This window comes from Notothenia rossii (assembly GCF_949606895.1).
Source record: "Notothenia rossii genome assembly, chromosome: 2".
Taxonomy (NCBI): Eukaryota; Metazoa; Chordata; class Actinopteri; order Perciformes; family Nototheniidae; genus Notothenia; species Notothenia rossii.
The window spans coordinates 34,648,613-34,666,241 of NC_136904.1; the positions used below are offsets into that span (position 1 = coordinate 34,648,613).

At 37.0% G+C, this 17,629-nt stretch overlaps 1 protein-coding gene and 1 long non-coding RNA gene across 8 annotated transcripts in view; one reads left to right on the plus strand and one right to left on the minus strand.

Annotated features, from left to right (window-relative positions):
• The window catches only part of LOC307030159 (multiple epidermal growth factor-like domains protein 11), a 148,254-nt gene that overhangs the window by 78,898 nt on the left and 51,727 nt on the right, over window positions 1–17,629 (plus strand). For 6 of the 7 annotated variants that reach the window (XR_013805562.1, XM_079666424.1, XM_079666423.1 and 3 more), the window contains 4 exons: window positions 3,256–3,502; window positions 5,405–5,525; window positions 6,145–6,281; window positions 14,499–14,711. Coding sequence is in view for 6 of the 7 variants with exons in the window: in XM_079666424.1 (XP_079522550.1) it covers window positions 3,256–3,502; window positions 5,405–5,525; window positions 6,145–6,281; window positions 14,499–14,711 (718 nt within the window). In the remaining variant the exon portion in view is untranslated. The remainder of the gene's footprint in view (window positions 1–3,255; window positions 3,503–5,404; window positions 5,526–6,144; window positions 6,282–14,498; window positions 14,712–17,629) is intronic. The other variant, XM_079666425.1, reaches the window with a different exon arrangement.
• Window positions 8,967–9,803, minus strand: LOC307030165. Its single transcript, XR_013805564.1, has 2 exons — window positions 9,193–9,803; window positions 8,967–9,101 (listed from the first exon to the last, which is right to left on the minus strand). It is a non-coding gene; the product is annotated as an uncharacterized lncRNA (long non-coding RNA).

Genomic DNA, 17,629 nt, shown 5'->3' on the forward strand with positions numbered 1-17,629 from the left:
CTGCTAGCTTGGGACACTACATACAGCTGTTATCTTATTGGTGGCACGTCAGCAGTAAATTAGAAATGATAATAATAATAATAATAATAATTAAACCTCGACCCCAGCACTCCGTGATGATTTCAAGTAGTGTGCGACATTGTGGGTAGCTCTCTCCATAGAAACACAACCAAATATTATGAGAATGCAGCTTAACTCTGAGTATTTCCCAAAATATGTAGTAAAGTAACCTGTATTCAAAAAAATGGCCATAAACATGATGTTAACAGTTTAAGAATGCAATATAGGTGTGTTTGTCTTTAAGACATGAGAGAGAAAAAGACCCAAACGAAAGAGCAAGCAAACGTTTTATTATTGGCAAAGAGTGACTACACCAAATACAAACCTGGAGATATTCCTCAAAGAGTAAACCCTTGCCAAAGTATATCATGCAGCTCTTGATTTAGTGCAGAAAGTTCTGCTTAGTGCCAGCGAGCTACTCTTGATCAAAGTCATTAGTCACTTGATTTGGACTCTATGCTGCTGAATAATTGAGGCTGTGAGAGGATAAAGGATTTGACGATGCTGGCTCACTAGTGAGGAGAAATAAAGAGAAGTCCCCTCTTTGAGAGAGAGGCAGGAGGAGGAGAGGAAGGAAGATAGGGGCGAGAGAGGGTAAATTAGAGGAAGATTGAGAAGGAGCGAGGGTGAGTACCTTCCACCACAGTACTGATGAAACATTTAACACTAACATATCTGTTAGAGTACCACCCACATTTCAGGAGAGAAAGTCCACTAAGGCTGGACAGCTTTGGTCGCCATTTTCAGGGTTTTTCAAAGCCATTCATTCAGAGCTCTTGGCCATCAGCCGCTGGGTACTTCACTTCCCTTCTGGAGAGTGCAGTTCACCCCGTGAGCACATATAACAAAAGATAATAGCGCTTAGATTTATGTTCTCTTAAGATGATGTAATACACAATAAAAATGTCTCGTCTTTTGTACTTGTTTTCATCGCATGTCTCCGGGTTCTGATTTATACTGGCGATTTGTCCACTTAAAGACCTGTGATGTATTTTTTTGAAGACAGATTATGAGCATCTACTCATCAGTGTCATTAAAAGTACGGAGAAGAAGAAAGGATATCTTGTCATCACTTCCTTCCAGATTCAAAAAATATAGATTTCAGGATAAGGCAAATATTTGAGGCCTTCAAATGAACTGATTTGTACGATGACGTCACAAGGCAATAGTGTTTATAGCTAAACTGCCAGACTCGAAGATGGGGTAAAAAGCCTTCAGGCATAGAGACATCATAATAGTTTCAATATGGGTATAAGGACACATACAGTATTTTCAGGCTAACACTCTGTTAAGGGATTCATCGTGTTTTAGTCGTTTGTTGACATGAAGAATCACTAAATGGTAATTGAATGAAAAAGAGAAATCAACAGCAACTCTGCACAGCTTAACCACTCACTGTTAAATGTTTCTATAAATGTGTGATTGATGGTTCCATAGAGTTACAGAACTGTCAAACAGTTACTTTACAAAAATTTAATTTATATATATACACTGATTTGACATGCTGCAAACATTTTCAATCAAAGTGCCAGACATGAAATCTTTACTGCGTCAAGAACAGAACATTTGACTTGCTTAGATATGAAGTTGTAAACTATTGACGTTTCTAATCAGATGTCGCAAAATATATAGAGTATTAGGCATGCTTCCATCAACCTCTGTCGTGCAGATAAACTGGGCTACAGCAGGTGGGCTTAACTTTACGAATGGTTGTAATCCCGGGGGGAAAAAAGTTAGAAGTAGAGGTTGCGAACCCGAAAAATGAATTCCCATTGGTGGAATTGAGTAAGGTTTATCAAAACATTCTGTTTCCGTGCAACTTTTCTATTGCTATTCTTAAAATGTTGGTCTAAAGATTATGCACTTTGTTGGGTTACAACTTTGGTCCTTTTTTGTTGAAAAGTTGTGAAATAACTAGTTTTTCTAATTCAGCAACAAGTAGTGTTTAAAATATATAGTATAGAGAAGATTTGACGAAGCCAGCATAGTTCCCGAAAATTGGATATGATTTTATTAAGATTTGTGAAATACACATCATTCGTGCTGCTACGGTTTTAATGAAACCAAACTTAAAAGTTTAAAACTAAAGAACATATTTTTTCCACCAGCAACCAACATCAGTGACAGGATATCTACTGCAGCTGCACCAAGACTAAAGATTACTTTCCTCCGAAGCACCAGATGAGCTGAAACCTCTGAGACTCCTTAAACTCTATTTTTGTGCTTCGGTGTATATGAGGTTATAGTTTTTTAATCACTATATAAATACAGTCTATCTGCCTTGCTTGCAGGAAGGTATCTCCTGATTTGAAAATATCTTACACCAGCTGGGAAAACATCAATGTTCTGTAGACAGTTTACTAATGACCGTTTGCTTTACGGGAACTGCAGATCAGGATCCTTCAGGCCGCCGCCTTTCGCTGACAGTTATGGCTGTCTTCAGATTTACCACGTCTGCTCCCCTCAAAGGAGGGCTCAAGATGCCTCGGTGTAGGTTAAACTGATGTAAAACCCTTTCATTTCCAGTAGGCATGGAGATTGGGGCCAATACTTGGTTTGGGGCGTATGGACTGAAGTTTGTCTTTTCTCATTTGTTTGTGTTATTTTGTCTCTCCTTGCCTAAAGGATCATTTTGGGTATTTTCTCCTTTTTTTTGTAAATGATGGGTCAGCGTACCCCATTCCAAAGGAGAACAGAAAGGAAGCACTGTAGCACCAAACACTAACGTTAGCTGGTAGCTTAGCATTAGCTATGCTTTTGTACCTGGCATTCCGGTTACTAAAAACGTCCCTGTCCCTGTTTATAAATATTATCACCTCTGGCTCGAAAAACCATAACAGGGACGCACAGAATGCCAAATTCAGAAAGCAATGAGGAAGTCCACTTCCGTGATGCAGTCTATGGTCTTGTCTACAATCTACTTTTAAATGTTTCTTAAGTAGGAGTGACTCACTTGATTAATGAGTCTGTCTCACTTTCAGCTGAGAACATTTTTAATCCAAGTTATCTTTAAGAGATTTGTTAAGTGTGATTCTTTAAAGTGTGATAAATACGGGTCCTGTCCTCACTTTTCTCTTTGTCTTATCTCACCTGACTCTCCACCTCCCATCAACACTCTCAAGTGGATTACTTCATTTGTAGATGGACCTTTTGGACTCGTACAGTTTTAAATCACACATGATCCTCTCTGTCCAGGCTGTGAAAGTGACTTCTGGGGGCCCCACTGCAGTAACCGCTGTCAGTGCCGCAACGGGGCCAAATGTAACCCGATCACCGGAACCTGCGTCTGCACCGACGGCTTCCAGGGATGGCGCTGCGAGGAGACGTGCGACCACAACCTCTACGGCAAGGACTGCCTGCAGGAGTGCCAGTGCCTCAACGGCGCCACCTGCCACCATCAAACGGGAGAGTGCCTCTGCGCACCCGGATACACCGGGGCCTTGTGAGTAGTCGTGTTTCCCTCCGAATTCTCCATGTGTTATTCATGAGCTTTTTCATTATTTCAGATGCAGTGATTTGCAGAATTAAATTAATTAAGTATTGAAGAACTTTGAAATTAAGCGAAATGTCATAAATATGTGACTGCTTGATGTATTAGTTCATTTGTGTGATGCATTATTAAGGTAGACCTAATCGAAATGTTCTGCTAATGGTAACTTATGATTGAGGTCATGAAATACATAACATAAATTCTAAATTAGTAGGTTTTATTACATTAACTGTATTTTTCTTTTAAAATATGTATTCATGTGATATGCTAAAGAGTAATATCATCTTCCTTCAGCAGAACGTTTCAATTTTTCTAATTATAAAATTGTAAAAAAACACTTAATAACTATGGTCTATTTGCATGTAACCAAAACTACCAGTGTTCAATAGTGTCCAATTAACTCCAAGTTTAAAAATGTCTAACTCAGAAACCCTATTCCAGAGTGAAATCTTCCTCATAACTTAAATTCACTATTAGTTTGACTGTTAATAATGTTTCCCTTTTCTAAAAGTACCTCTTCTTCATATGAATCTGTGTAGTTTTAAGATGCAGGCTTTAAAAAATAGAAATAGGAAATCTGTGTGAACCTTAACACACGAAAAAAATGTGTCAGCTGAAAATGTTTCACCAACTTTAGGCAGTGTATTCTTAGCCTTGAACAAACAAAAACCTCTTTAAATAGACATGTTAGTACTCTCAATACTTATTAGGTTATTGAGAGAAAAACTCAAGTGAATGGCCTTGCAGTTCCAGAGTTTTTTAATGCAGAGTAATGCTACAATAACTGCTTGGTTATGGCTAATAAAGAACTAATTTCACAGTTTTTCTTACTAAAATCAATGTGAATCTGACCTCAAGCCCACACCTCTGACACGGTAATTGGGCAAAAACACTTTCTGTTCTTTCGGATCAAGACTTGAAATGATTAAAAGTAAAAACAGGAAACCATTTGAAGTTGCGATCACTGCTTTTGCAGTTTTAGAACACAATAAAAAAAGATGCTATTGAGAAAAACTAAAAAGGTCAAATTAAGAAATAATAGTGTTTAGAAAACACAATAATTTGATGTCAATTGTGAGTTCTCTTAATAATTTGCTAATTACAGTGACACTCGAGTACAGTAAATGGAGTAATTGTTTTTATGTTTTTGCATTATACTTTACAATAACATCTGGTCTATGGTTAATCTCTGGTTATTTTACCTTGTCAATTCAGATTTATTAATCTCTCTCCTGTCTTTGACATTATAGGTGTAATATGAAGCATTTTCATTAAAAAAATAATCCCTCTCAATCATAATCTCTGACCCACTTGACGTGTCTGGTGGCTTTTTTTTATCCAGAGACCCTAAAGCCCTCTCCTTCATATTTTTGACATTTTTGTTTAAAATGGTTCTGCGAGCCAAATAGCAGTGTGGAGTCCATTGTCGCTCAAATGCCATCACTGTGTCACGCACCTTGGCTCCTGATACCAGGACTCTTCACCCTTTAGCGTCTATCCAAAGTCACGAAGAACCAGTTGTTACATCACTGTTGGATTTATGCGCTTCAGTGTTTCCCCTGTCTTTCTCTCACCTCTGATCTGTGCAGAGTGACTGATGTGCGCTGCTACCGGTGTGTCAGTTTGACAGAGCGAGCCTGAGCTATTCCCACACTCCCATATCACACAGGCCACAGCAGGATAAAGCAGGTGTTTCGGCTGCATTCCTGGTATCCAACAGTCTTACCTACCACACTCTTCTAGTTGGTCTTGAGGGATGATTGGGAGGGATTCTTATGTCCATACATTATTTGATTGGAAAACTCTACATGTTATATATTTTTACATTTGAACTTCTTCTGTGTATCCTTTCAGCTGTGAGGAGCCTTGCCCTCCAGGTAAACACGGCTCCCTGTGTGAGCAGCGCTGTCCCTGCCAGAACGGGGGAGCGTGCCATCACGTCACCGGAGAGTGCTCCTGTCCCGCAGGATGGGTGGTACGACATCTGCACAGAAACCAGCTAATGTGCATGTTTATCTGATTTTAACTAATGGGGATTTTATTAATCCAAAATATGACGTTAGCATGTTTGTATTTTGGGCATCCATTTTCTACGTCAAAAAGTGGAATGTACACCCATGGCAAGAAAAGCCTCATTAATGGCATTTAACTAGGCTGGTCCTTCAATTATCTCAAAGAAAATATCAATAACAAGCAGTTAAATATAAAGATAACAGATTATGACACAAAAAAAACATCCAACTATCTAAAAGATGATTTTGAATTTCGAGCAAGTAAATGATGTGTCACCCTGAAAACTTGGTCAGAGGTTGTCTTTAGATATATTCGATAGGCTTAAAAAATAAATCAGAATGTCTTTTTATGTCCGGTTAAGACTATTTAGTTACATTTATTGTACGGCTAGTAATGTTAGAACAAATTTAAACACTGAAAAAATGAGAATTGTTATATTTTGATCAAAAAAACAAAAAAAACATGACTTTGGTATATTCACTGTAACTCAAAATGTGTTGAGCAAGCAATGTTAACATGAGGCTTTTTTCACACAGTTATTCCTCTTAGGTTTTGTATTCTCATCACCTTTTCCTCCCCAGGGTCCGGTGTGTGCACAGCCGTGTTCGTTCGGATCGTTTGGCATCAACTGCTCTCAGGAGTGCACGTGTCGTAACGCAGGCCTGTGTGACCACATCAGCGGTCAGTGTCAGTGCACTGCAGGCTACATCGGAGAGAGGTACAGTGGAAAAGTGGACTAATACAATCATATGAAAACTTTATTGGACCCCTCCTGGGAAATTAGCTTGTTGCAGCTAAAAATATTGATAGAATTCACCGGGGGGAAAGATGAATGTGGGCTCACAGCAGCATATATAATAAACAGTAAGTACAGAGGGGGAAACTAATAAAAACAATAAGGCGCTACAGTTGGTGTTAATGTAAATGTCTTAGTATTAAATATTTATGTAGAGTATAAAATGCAAAGTTTGACAGCACTTGAGATGTTTATACCAAGCCTGAGCGCTTCTTTAAATACTGCATGGTTTACTAAATTAGTAATAGCTGGTATTTACATAGAATGCAGCATACTAACATGTTGTTTACACAGTGTGGAATCATTTTGGTGTCAGAATTTTGCATTAAAGTTATATAAAGTTACCCACTATAGCTTGTTGGGCATAGTAGCTAACGGAATGATGTCATAGCAGAATGTGTGTATGGATGTTTACTAAACAATGTGCTCACATTACCATACAATTTGACCATGCATACAAACGGTTGACCGATTTTTACGTCAATTTTTTTTTAAACAAACTGCAACACAATCCATCAAATCAGGTCGAATCTTCAGGACCACATTTGCCTTAGCAAGCGGTAATCTATGGATGAAGTCATGAAAATCAGTTAGCCTGTTGGTAGTTACTAAAGATAACAGTGTGCTTGTGCGAATGAATGCTACCCATCGGGATATTCCGTTATATTCAGAGATAGGTAAGTTAAATACGCAGTAAAAAACATTTCAAAAATATTTGGTTTAAACATGCCTCTTATAACTTAAATACACAGTTTTTAATCTACCGGTAACTATTACAATGATTTGAAGAGACCAACTTGTGTGTTGGTTCTGTTAGCACAGCAAAACAAATCAATATATTGCACCATTTGTAAATATAATTCAGAGTAGCAAAAAGGTAACGCCAGAAAAGACCCATATCCTTGCATTCCCAATGTGTACTGTATGAATATAATTATCTGACAAGGTGCATTTTTGAGATGATTACCATTTCACACGATTACCCTCTTTTCACAGAAGGAAAGTCCTAAGGACATAGTTTAAACAAGTCTGTCGATACAGTCAGCGTTATTAGAAGTGACGACAATCGAAGACCATATCTTCTCCTAGTCGAGTAGATCCTATCTAATGTAGTTCTTCAGCTCCTAAGTCAATACATGTTTAATGGATTGAGCTTAATTCTCCTACTTCTTAAGCTAAATAAACTATTTAAAAAGCCTCTTGGACCAGCTGGAAAGTGCATCGGCACCCAGCTAAATACAGGGATGTTTTTGTAAGCTCATTAAAGTTAAATTTTTCGTAATTGACAGCTTCAAAGCTACAGCAGTAAATGCTACATACACATGAATGCAGCAGTATTATTAATAAAAAAAACATCATATATAGTAAAATAGTAAAACACCAGGATAGAAAACAGTTCTTACTATAAGTACATTTTTCAGAACATTTTGTAATATCAACAGTTTTGTATTACTTTAGTATAATATGCAAATTAAAGCATCTAAATATGTTACAGTGGAGGCACAAAATATACAAATATTAAAATGAGCGTAATAGGGGCACTTTACGTTAAGGATCTGTATTCTGTATGGGGGCGGCTGTGGCTCAGTGGATAGAGTGCTCGACTTCGAATCAGGGGCTAGCAAGTTCGAGTCCCTCTGCGTTCAGCATTTCATTGTGTCCCCGGGCAAGACAATTCACCCCAAATTGCTCCTGTGGGGATTGCCCACAGTACTGAATGTATGTAAGTCGCTTTGGATAAAAGTGTCTAAGTGACATCCCAGCTAGACATTTTTGGTTCTAAAAACATTCTGAGAATGTTACAGTCATTGTTCTAGGAAGGTTTTCAGCGGGAAGTTTTTGTTTGGTTCCCAGAACGTTCTTCTGAAAGGTAGGATAACGTTCTCTAAAAACATTCTTAAAATGTTTGGTGATAACATTGTTAGAACATTATGCCCTCCTATTCTTAAAACGTTTTCAGCGGGAAGTTTTTGTTTGGTTCCCAGAATGTTGTTCTGAAAGGTAGGATAACGCTCTCTAAAAACATTCTTAAAATGTTTGGTGATAACCTTCTTAAAATGTTTTTGAAAACATTGTTAGAACATTATGCCCTACTGTTCTTAAAACGTTTTCAGCAGAAGCTTTTATTTTGGTTCCCAGAATGTTCTTCTGAAAGGTAGGATAACGTTCTCTAAAAACATTCTTAAAATGTTTTGATAACATTGTTAGAACATTATGCCCGACTGTTCTTAAAACGTTTTTGCCAGAAGCTTTTATTTTGGTTCCCAGAATGTTCTTCTGATAGGTAGGATAACGTTCTCTAAAAACATTCTTAAAAACATTGTTAGAACATAATGCCCTACTGTTCTTAAAACATTTTCAGCTGCAAGTTAGATTTTTTATGTTGCCAGAATGTTATTATTTTAGAGAAGGATAACATGGTTTATGTTAAAGAAATTATGCAAATGTTCTATGGTAACCATTTACTAAAATATGTTTACATTATTTGAACATAAAGACATGGGTAAGTGGACTGACCACTGTGGTCATTAGGATGATTATGATAGTTTACTTAACTATTGGAATTTACTATTAACACATGTAAAAGGATGACACTGAATCAGCTGGTGAAAGTAACATTTGTTTATTAGAAAAGGGGAGCTGGGAGTGGAGGTTGGTTATGGCGGCAGTGGGAAACAGTTGTTCCAGGGTGGGTAGAGAGGCCTGGCTGGTCTTGGGAGTGTGGAAGGCCTTGGATTCCTCCTGGGAGAGACACAAAAATCAGTGTGAGGCAAAAGCAGGCAAAGTTGTCAAAGAATATGCTGGTAAAAAGCTAGAGCGGCACGCAACAAACCGTTCACGGCAACAATCCGGCAGGGAATGAGTGCAGGCTGCAGGCTTTCATAGTGTGGCTGACGAGCAGGTTGCAGGTGTGGTTGATTGGAGATTGCTCCCAGCCGTGTAGAGCATACTAGCAGGCAGAGAGAGAGACACACAGTAGAAAGAAACACATACAAACACTAACAGGGGTTCCAGGGACGGGCAGTGATAGTTGGTCCGTTCTTCTATATGTCTGTCTTTGGTTTTCTAAGTGTTATTCGATCCATATGACAATAGAGATACGTATGTGCATAAACAACAAAAACACTTGGGGTATAATGTTCATACAATGTTATCACCAAACATTTTAAGAATGTTTTTAGAGAACGTTATCCTACCTTTCAGAAGTACATTCTAGGAACCAAAATAAAACTTCTCGATGAAACCATTCCTAGAACAATGAATGGTAGCATTCTCAGAATGTTTTTAGAACCAACAATGTCTAGCTGGGAACTCAGACATGCCTGCGCAAACATGCAATATCATGAATTACGTGCTTGTTTTTTTCTAAAAAGGAAAATGTGGTGACATCAGATTTCTTTTAAACATCCTTTTCAAACAAATGCAAAAACTTTGTTTTTTAAAGCGCACCACAAATAAATCTGACGTTGACCATGACCCTGTTAATATTTCGCATCACAGGAACATTTTATAAAAAAATAATAACCTCCTGAAAATATTATCCAAATGTTGCTTCCAAAATGTTCTTCTTTGGTTATCATGTAACATTGAGGGAATGTTCTATAAAAGAACATCTTTAATGTGTTACCCCAACAACGTCCAAAACACATACTTAGAGTGTTGGAGGCAAAACATTCCACCTTTGTTGACTTATCACATTAAAGGAACATTTTATAAAACACTTTCTCTCATCTCAGGCCTCAATAACATCCTGAAAACATTTTCAGAATGTTGCTTGGAGAATGTTCTTTATTTGTTATCATGTAACATTGAGGGAACGTTTTATATAGAACATATTTAATGTGTTACCCAACAACGTCCAAAACACATCCTTAGAATGTTGCAGGCAAAACGTTCCACCTTTGTTAACATATCAAAAGAAAGGCCTCAATAACATCCTCAAAACATCCTCTGAATGTTGCAGTTAAAATGTTATGTCTTAGTTAACCTTAAACCTTATAGGAACATTATTTGAACAAATAAAAATCCTAAAAAGGTTCTTTGAACATCAGATTAAAACGTTTCTTTAAAACCTTGTTAGAACCAATAGGTAACGTTAGCCAAAGTTGTGAGAACGTTCCCCGCTAGCTGGGATGTATTTATTATAAACGTTAGTCCTTAACATCTATCACTGTGTATATCACCATTCAAACATATTTCAAAAGTTGAACAAATCCCACACAGCTCTGTGAAATGTTGACTTTATTTAATCATTTCAGTAAAAACTAACGTTCATATTTCTCTTTTTGATTATAATACTGATGAACGTTCAAAACAAAGCACTTTGGCAACTTACCACATACGTTTTAAAATGCTTAATAAGCACCGTAAGTTTCATGATATAATTTCTCCGTCATAATCGGTTGTTTCCGTGAACGGCCGACTGTTGTGTGATGGCAAATGCTGCGGCTCCAAGGCATTGTGGGGCAGCATTTTCTCCTCTCCTTTCGGTAAGGGAGGTTCAGTGGTTCCTAAGTTAAAGGAGGTTATAAAGGAAGTTTGAAACCTCCTTTCCTATCATGTAGAGAATTTGAACGGCACTTATTATTAAGATGTATGCGCTCATACATCTTAAGAAAGTTATCACCAAAAATGGTAAGAATGTTTTTAGAGAACGTTATCATACCTTTCAGAAGAACATTCTGGGAACCAAAATAAAACGTCCCTCTGAAAACGTTTTAAGAATAGTAGGGCATAATGTTCTAATAATGTTATCAAAAACATCTTAAGAAGGTTATCAAAAACATCTTAAGAAGGTCATCAAAAACATTTCAAGAAGGTTATTACCAAGCATTTCAAGAATGTTTTTAAAGAACGTTATCCTACCTTTCAGAAGAACATTCTGGGAACCAAAATAAAACGCCCCGCTGAAAACGTTTTAAGAACTGTAGGGCATAATGTTCTAATAATGTTATCAAAAACATCTTAAGAAGGTTATCAAAAACATCTTAAGAAGGTTATCACCAAACATTTCAAGAATGTTTTTAAAGAACGTTATCCTACCTTTCAGAAGAAAATTCTGGGAACCAAAATAAAACGTCCCGCTGAAAACATTCCAAGAACAACTAATGGTAACAAACATTTCTAGCTGGGAACTCACACATGCCACCGCAAACATGCAATATCTACTTACAGCTTATCATGAATTACGTGCTTGTTTGTTTTTTTCAAAAGAAAATATGGTGACATCAGATTTTTTTTAAAACATCCTTTTCAAGCAAATGCAACAAGTGTGTTTTTTAAAGCGCTCTAGAAATAAATCTGACGTTGACCATGACCGTGTTAATATTTGCCATAACAGCAACGTTTTATAAAAAAAGAATAACATCCTGAAAACATTTTCAGAATGTTTCTTGGAGAATGTTCTTCAATTGTTATCATGTAACATTGAGGGAACGTTTTATAAAGAACATCTTTAATGTGTTACCCAACAACGCCCACAACACATCCTTAGAATGTTGCAGGCAAAACGTTCCACCTTTGTTAAAGTATCACATTAAAGGAACATTTTATAAAACACTTTCTGTCACCTCATTCCTCAATAACATCCTGAAAACATTTTCAGAATTTTTCTTGGAGAATGTTCTTCATTTGTTATCATGTAACATTGAGGGAACGTTTTATAAAGAACATCTTTAATGTGTTACCCAACAACGTCCAAAACACGTCCTTAGAATGTTGCAGGCAAAACATTCCACCTTTGTTAACATATCACATTAAAGGAACATTTTATAAAACACTTTCTGTCATCTCAGGCCTCAATAACATCCTGAAAACAATTTCAGAATGTTTCTTGGAGAATGTTCTTCATTTGTTATCATGTAACATTGAGGGAACATTTTATACAACCCTTTCTCTCATCTCAGGCCTCAATAACATCCTGAAAACAATTTCAGAATATTGCTTTGAAAATGTTCTTCATTTGTTATCATGTAACATTGAGGGAACGTTTTATACAGATCATCTTTAATGTGTTACCAAAACACGTCCTTAGAATGTTGCAGGCAAAACGTTCCACCTTTGTTAACATATCACATTAAAGGAACGTTTTATAAAAAAACTTTCTGTCATCTCAGGCCTTAATAACATCCTCAAAACATCCTCTGAATGTTGCAGTTAAAACGTTATGTCTTAGTTAACCTTAAACCTTATAGGAACATTATTTGAACAAATAAACATCCTACTGTAAAAAGGTTCTTTGAACATCAGATTAAAACATTTCTTTAAAACCTTGTTAGAACCAATAGGTAACGTTAGCCAAAGTTGTGAGAACGTTCCCCGCTAGCTGGGATGCAATGTAATGTGTTGTTTTTTCCAACAATGACATGGACCAACAGTATATTTTAGCGAAACATTTTGTGAATTTGTCACCATTTTTTGTGGAGGACTCTGACACAGTGTTTCTAAAATGTCAATTTCTAACCCTGACCCTGTGTGTGTCCCTGATCTAGGAGTCTAAAGGGCATTACAAGTTCAATTCCTTGTTGCATGTTAGTCCACTTTGCTCTCTCATTGTGTCTTCTATCTGTCTCTACTGTAAGTAATCAGATAAAGGCAAACTGCTGAGAAAAACAATCATTTTAAGGAAGAACTAACCCATGCTAATTCATAAATCAGTCCTTGTTGAGCTAATACATCTCTCCCAGTGTATATGAGAAAAGAGTCCTGCTACTAAAAACAACTGGTCTACACCTCACTGCATTTCTCCTAATTAGAAAAAGATTGGGACATTTGAACTGTAGCTACAGTGCATTTGTCGTGCAGAATATTACTTTACTGGCAGCGTTTCTTCCATCCTACTCCCTTCCCACATAATAATGCTCATGATCGCTTTCTTATCCGCCCTCGCATCACCAAGAGTAGGGGATTTTAACCAAGAGCCATTTGAAATTGTTTTCGTTTGTATTTCTTCCATCATCTCAATCTATTAGTTGAAATAGACTTTCTGCAACCCAACCTCTCCTCTGGTCAGCGCTGCCTCCTCCCACTCTCTCTATCTCTCTTTCTCTCGCTCTCCATCTTTAGTCTCAATTGAGCCAAATTACCTCCATTCATTAAGGCCCCAGACAGGTGAATTAGCCTACACGGAATAATTCCTAGATTGAGTTCTCCTCCGCCCCGTCCACGTTCTAATGGAATTAGCCGAGATAAGAGTCCTGAGGAAGTCGGCATGATTTAAACGTGACACGATACAGAACTCCTCACTGAGCCAGTTTAATTGAGTGATTTGTCTATTTCTTGATGGTTTCAACTCGCGGACGTGTCGAGAATGAAGCCGAGAGGTGCGGCTTCAACTTCAACATTTTCTGTTCAATGCAGTTCTGCGTGTTCAGTGGTGCTCATTATAAGGACCACTCGGGGTCCCAGCATAATGTTGTAGCCTGTTGACCTTATGATGGTGTGAGGGTACGTGGCGGAATAAGAAGAGCTCTCTGCCACTGTGGCATGATACCTCTCAGGTTTTACTGTCAGGTAGCAGCGGGAGAAGGATCAATCCTTCTATGAATTGGTAATGTCTTGAAAAGGTACAACGTGTAAACAATGGAGAGAATTTTCGAACGAACTTATTATCAACAGAAGAGGTTGTAGTGATGCATTTTTTTTAAATAAGAGTCTTGGAGATATCTTCCAAAATTAGCATTCTAACTGACAAGCCCAATCCATTACCGGTATGTAATACCTATAACAGCACTTGATCTGGTATCAAACATAATACCAGAAGCACAACTCTTAATGCATTCAAACTTAATGTGCAATCTTTTTGGTTTATTACAAAGCGTTGAATAAAAAGAACGCCATGACTGTCCTTTAATGTAGAACATTTTAATGGACAAACCAACAACTTTATTTATTTGACATGCAAAAGCACTCAATCAATCAAAGACATGCTCATAACTTTGTGAGAAAGAAATCATTCGGCATTAAAAAATCTATACAAAAATGACTTATCAACTAAACATGTCTTAGCCCTTTATTTTATGCCTGTCATTCTCATTTGCCATGTTTGCCCAGAAACACTCACATTTAAACCAACACCATCTTCCATATACTTCAAACCTCTCCTCACCACTCCCCCTGTATTATATGTATACCCCCCAGATGCCAGAACGAGTGCCCAGTCGGCACTTATGGGCCGCAGTGTGCCCACAAGTGTGACTGCCAGAACGGAGCCAAGTGCTACCACATCAACGGGGCCTGCCTGTGCAACGAGGGCTTCAAGGGCCCCAGCTGCCAGGACCGCTTCTGTCCCCCGGGCCTCTATGGACTCATCTGCGACAAATACTGCCCCTGCAAGACTGCAAACACTCTCAGGTACTGAACTGCTGGTCAAGGAAGAAGGAAAGCTGCTGTGCTTTTATAATGTATGGAATTACTGCTTGTTCAAGTGCCCGTAATGAGTCAGTATTGTGGTTGTTAGCCTTGTACTTTTTATCTAGTTCTATAACCAAATCTAAAGCCACATTTATAGACTTTTTTGTTTTTTAATTACGTGTGTTAACAGCATTAAGGATTTTAGGGATTGATCATCTGGATCTTATATGTTAATTATCAGGGAAATAAGTGTGAAAACCAGCAGCAGCCCGACTCGGGGAGAGAGAGAGAGAGAGAGAGAGAGAGAGAGAGAGAGAGAGAGAGAGAGAGAGAGAGAGAGAGAGAGAGAGAGAGAGAGAGAGAGAGAGAGAGAGAGAGAGAGAGAGAGAGAGAGAGAGAGAGAGAGAGAGAGAGAGAGAGACACAGACACAGACACAGACACAGAGACAGACAGAGATCTTTTTTTTTTGTCGCAGGTTCCATTTTTTTTTTACAAGATACAAAACCTCTTCAATGGGGAAAAACCTCTTGGAAGAAGCTGAAGTAGCATATTTACGGATCTGCAAATTGTTAAAAAGTCTCTTAAAGTCTCTTAATTTAAATGTGAATTTAAAGTCATTAATAATACATTTTAAATGTCTTACAAATGAAATAAAAAGTAGGATTTTCTAAATAGATTTGTATGATGTTGCGTTGTGAAACATAAAAATAATTAATAATAATAATAATAACATGTTTTTTTATATAGTTTACCAAAGGCATTTCACATTATTGTTTAAAAAATAAAAATAATTGTTAACGGCTGTTTTTTGGAAAGACCTATAATGCATCTAAAAAAGGTATTAGATTTAATTCCCAGCTATATTATAAGACAACAACCCAGCTAGCGGAGAACGTTCTCACAACTTTGGCTAACGTTACCTATTGGTTCTAACAAGGTTTTAAAGAAACGTTTTAATCTGATGTTCAAAGAACATTTTTAGGATGTTTATTTGTTCAAATAATGTTCCTATAAGGTTTAAGGTTAACTAAGACATAACGTTTTAACTGCAACATTCAGAGGATGTTTTGAGGATGTTATTAAGGCCTGAGATGACAGAAAGTTTTTTTATAAAACGTTCCTTTAATGTGATATGTTAACAAAGGTGGAACGTTTTGCCTGCAACATTCTAAGGATGTGTTTTGGACGTTGTTGGGTATCACATTAAAGATGTTCTTTATAAAACGTTCCCTCAATGTTACATGATAACAAATGAAGAACATTTTCAGAGCAACATTCTGAAATTGTTTTAAGGATGTTATTGAGGCCTGAAATGAGAGAAAGGGTTGTATAAAATGTTCCCTCAATGTTAAATGATAACAAATGAAGAACATTCTCCAAGAAACATTCTGAAAATGTTTTCAGGATGTTATTGAGGACTGAGGTGACACAAAGTGTTTTATAAAATGTTCCTTTAATGTGATACGTTAACAAAGGTGGAACGTTTTGCCTGCAACATTCTAAGGATGTGTTTTGGGCGTTGTTGGGGTAACACATTAAAGATGTTCTTTATAAAACATTCCCTCAATGTTACATGATAACAATTGAAGAACATTTACCAAGAAACATTCTGAAAATGTTTTCAGGAGGTTATTCTTTTTTTATGAAACGTTGCTGTTATTGCAAATATTAACACGGTCATGGTCAACGTCAGATTTATTTCTAGAGCGCTTTAAAAAACAAACTTGTTGCATTTGTTTGAAAAGGATGTTTTAAAAAAAATCTGATGTCACCATATTTTCCTTTTTAGAAAAAAACAAACAAGCACGTAATTCATGATAAGCTGTAAGCAGATATTGCATGTTTGCGGTGGCATGTGTGAGTTCCCAGCTAGAAATGTTTGTTACCATTAGTTGTTCGAGGAATATTTTCAGCGGGACGTTTTATTTTGGTTCCCAGAATTTTCTTCTGAAAGGTAGGATAACGTTCTTTAAAAACATTCTTGAAATGTTTGGTGATAACCTTCTTAAGATGTTTTTGATAACCTTCTTAAGATGTTTTTGATAACATTATTAGAACATTATGCCCTACAGTTCTTAAAACGTTTTCAGCGGGGCGTTTTATTTTGGTTCCCAGAATGTTCTTCTGAAAGGTAGGATAACGTTCTCTAAAAACATTCTTGAAATGCTTGGTAATAACCTTCTTGAAATGTTTTTGATAACCTTCTTAAGATGTGGTTGATAACATTGTTAGAACATAATGCCTCATATTCTTAAAACGTTTTCAGCGGGAAGTTTTAGTTTGGTTCCCAGAATATTCTTCTGAAAGGTAGGATAACGTTCGTTAAAAACATTCTTGAAATGCTTGGTAATAACCTTCTTGAAATGTTTTTGATGATCTTCTTAAGATGTTTTTGATAACTTTCTTAAGATGTGGTTGATAACATTGTTAGAACATTATGCCCTACTATTCTTAAAACGTTTTCAGCGGGAAGTTTTAGTTTGGTTCCCAGAATGTTATTTTGAAAGGTAGGATAACGTTCTCTAAAAACATTCTTAACATTTTTGGTGATAACTTTCTTAAGATGTATGAGCGCATACATCTTAAGAACAAGTGCCGTTCAAATTCACATTAACAAAGGTGGAACGTTTTGCCTGCAACATTCTAAGGACGTGTTTTGGACGTTGTTGTGTAACACATTAAAGATGTTCTATATAAAACGTTCCCTCAATGTTACATGATAACAAATAAAGAACATTCTCCAAGCAACATTCTGAAAATGTTTTCAGGATGTTATTGAGGCCTGAGATGAGAGAAAGTGTTTTATAAAATGTTCCTTTAATGTGATAAGTCAACAAAGGTGGAATGTTTTGCCTGCAACATTCTAAGGACGTGTTTTGGACGTTGTTGGGTAACACATTAAAGATGTTCTTTTATA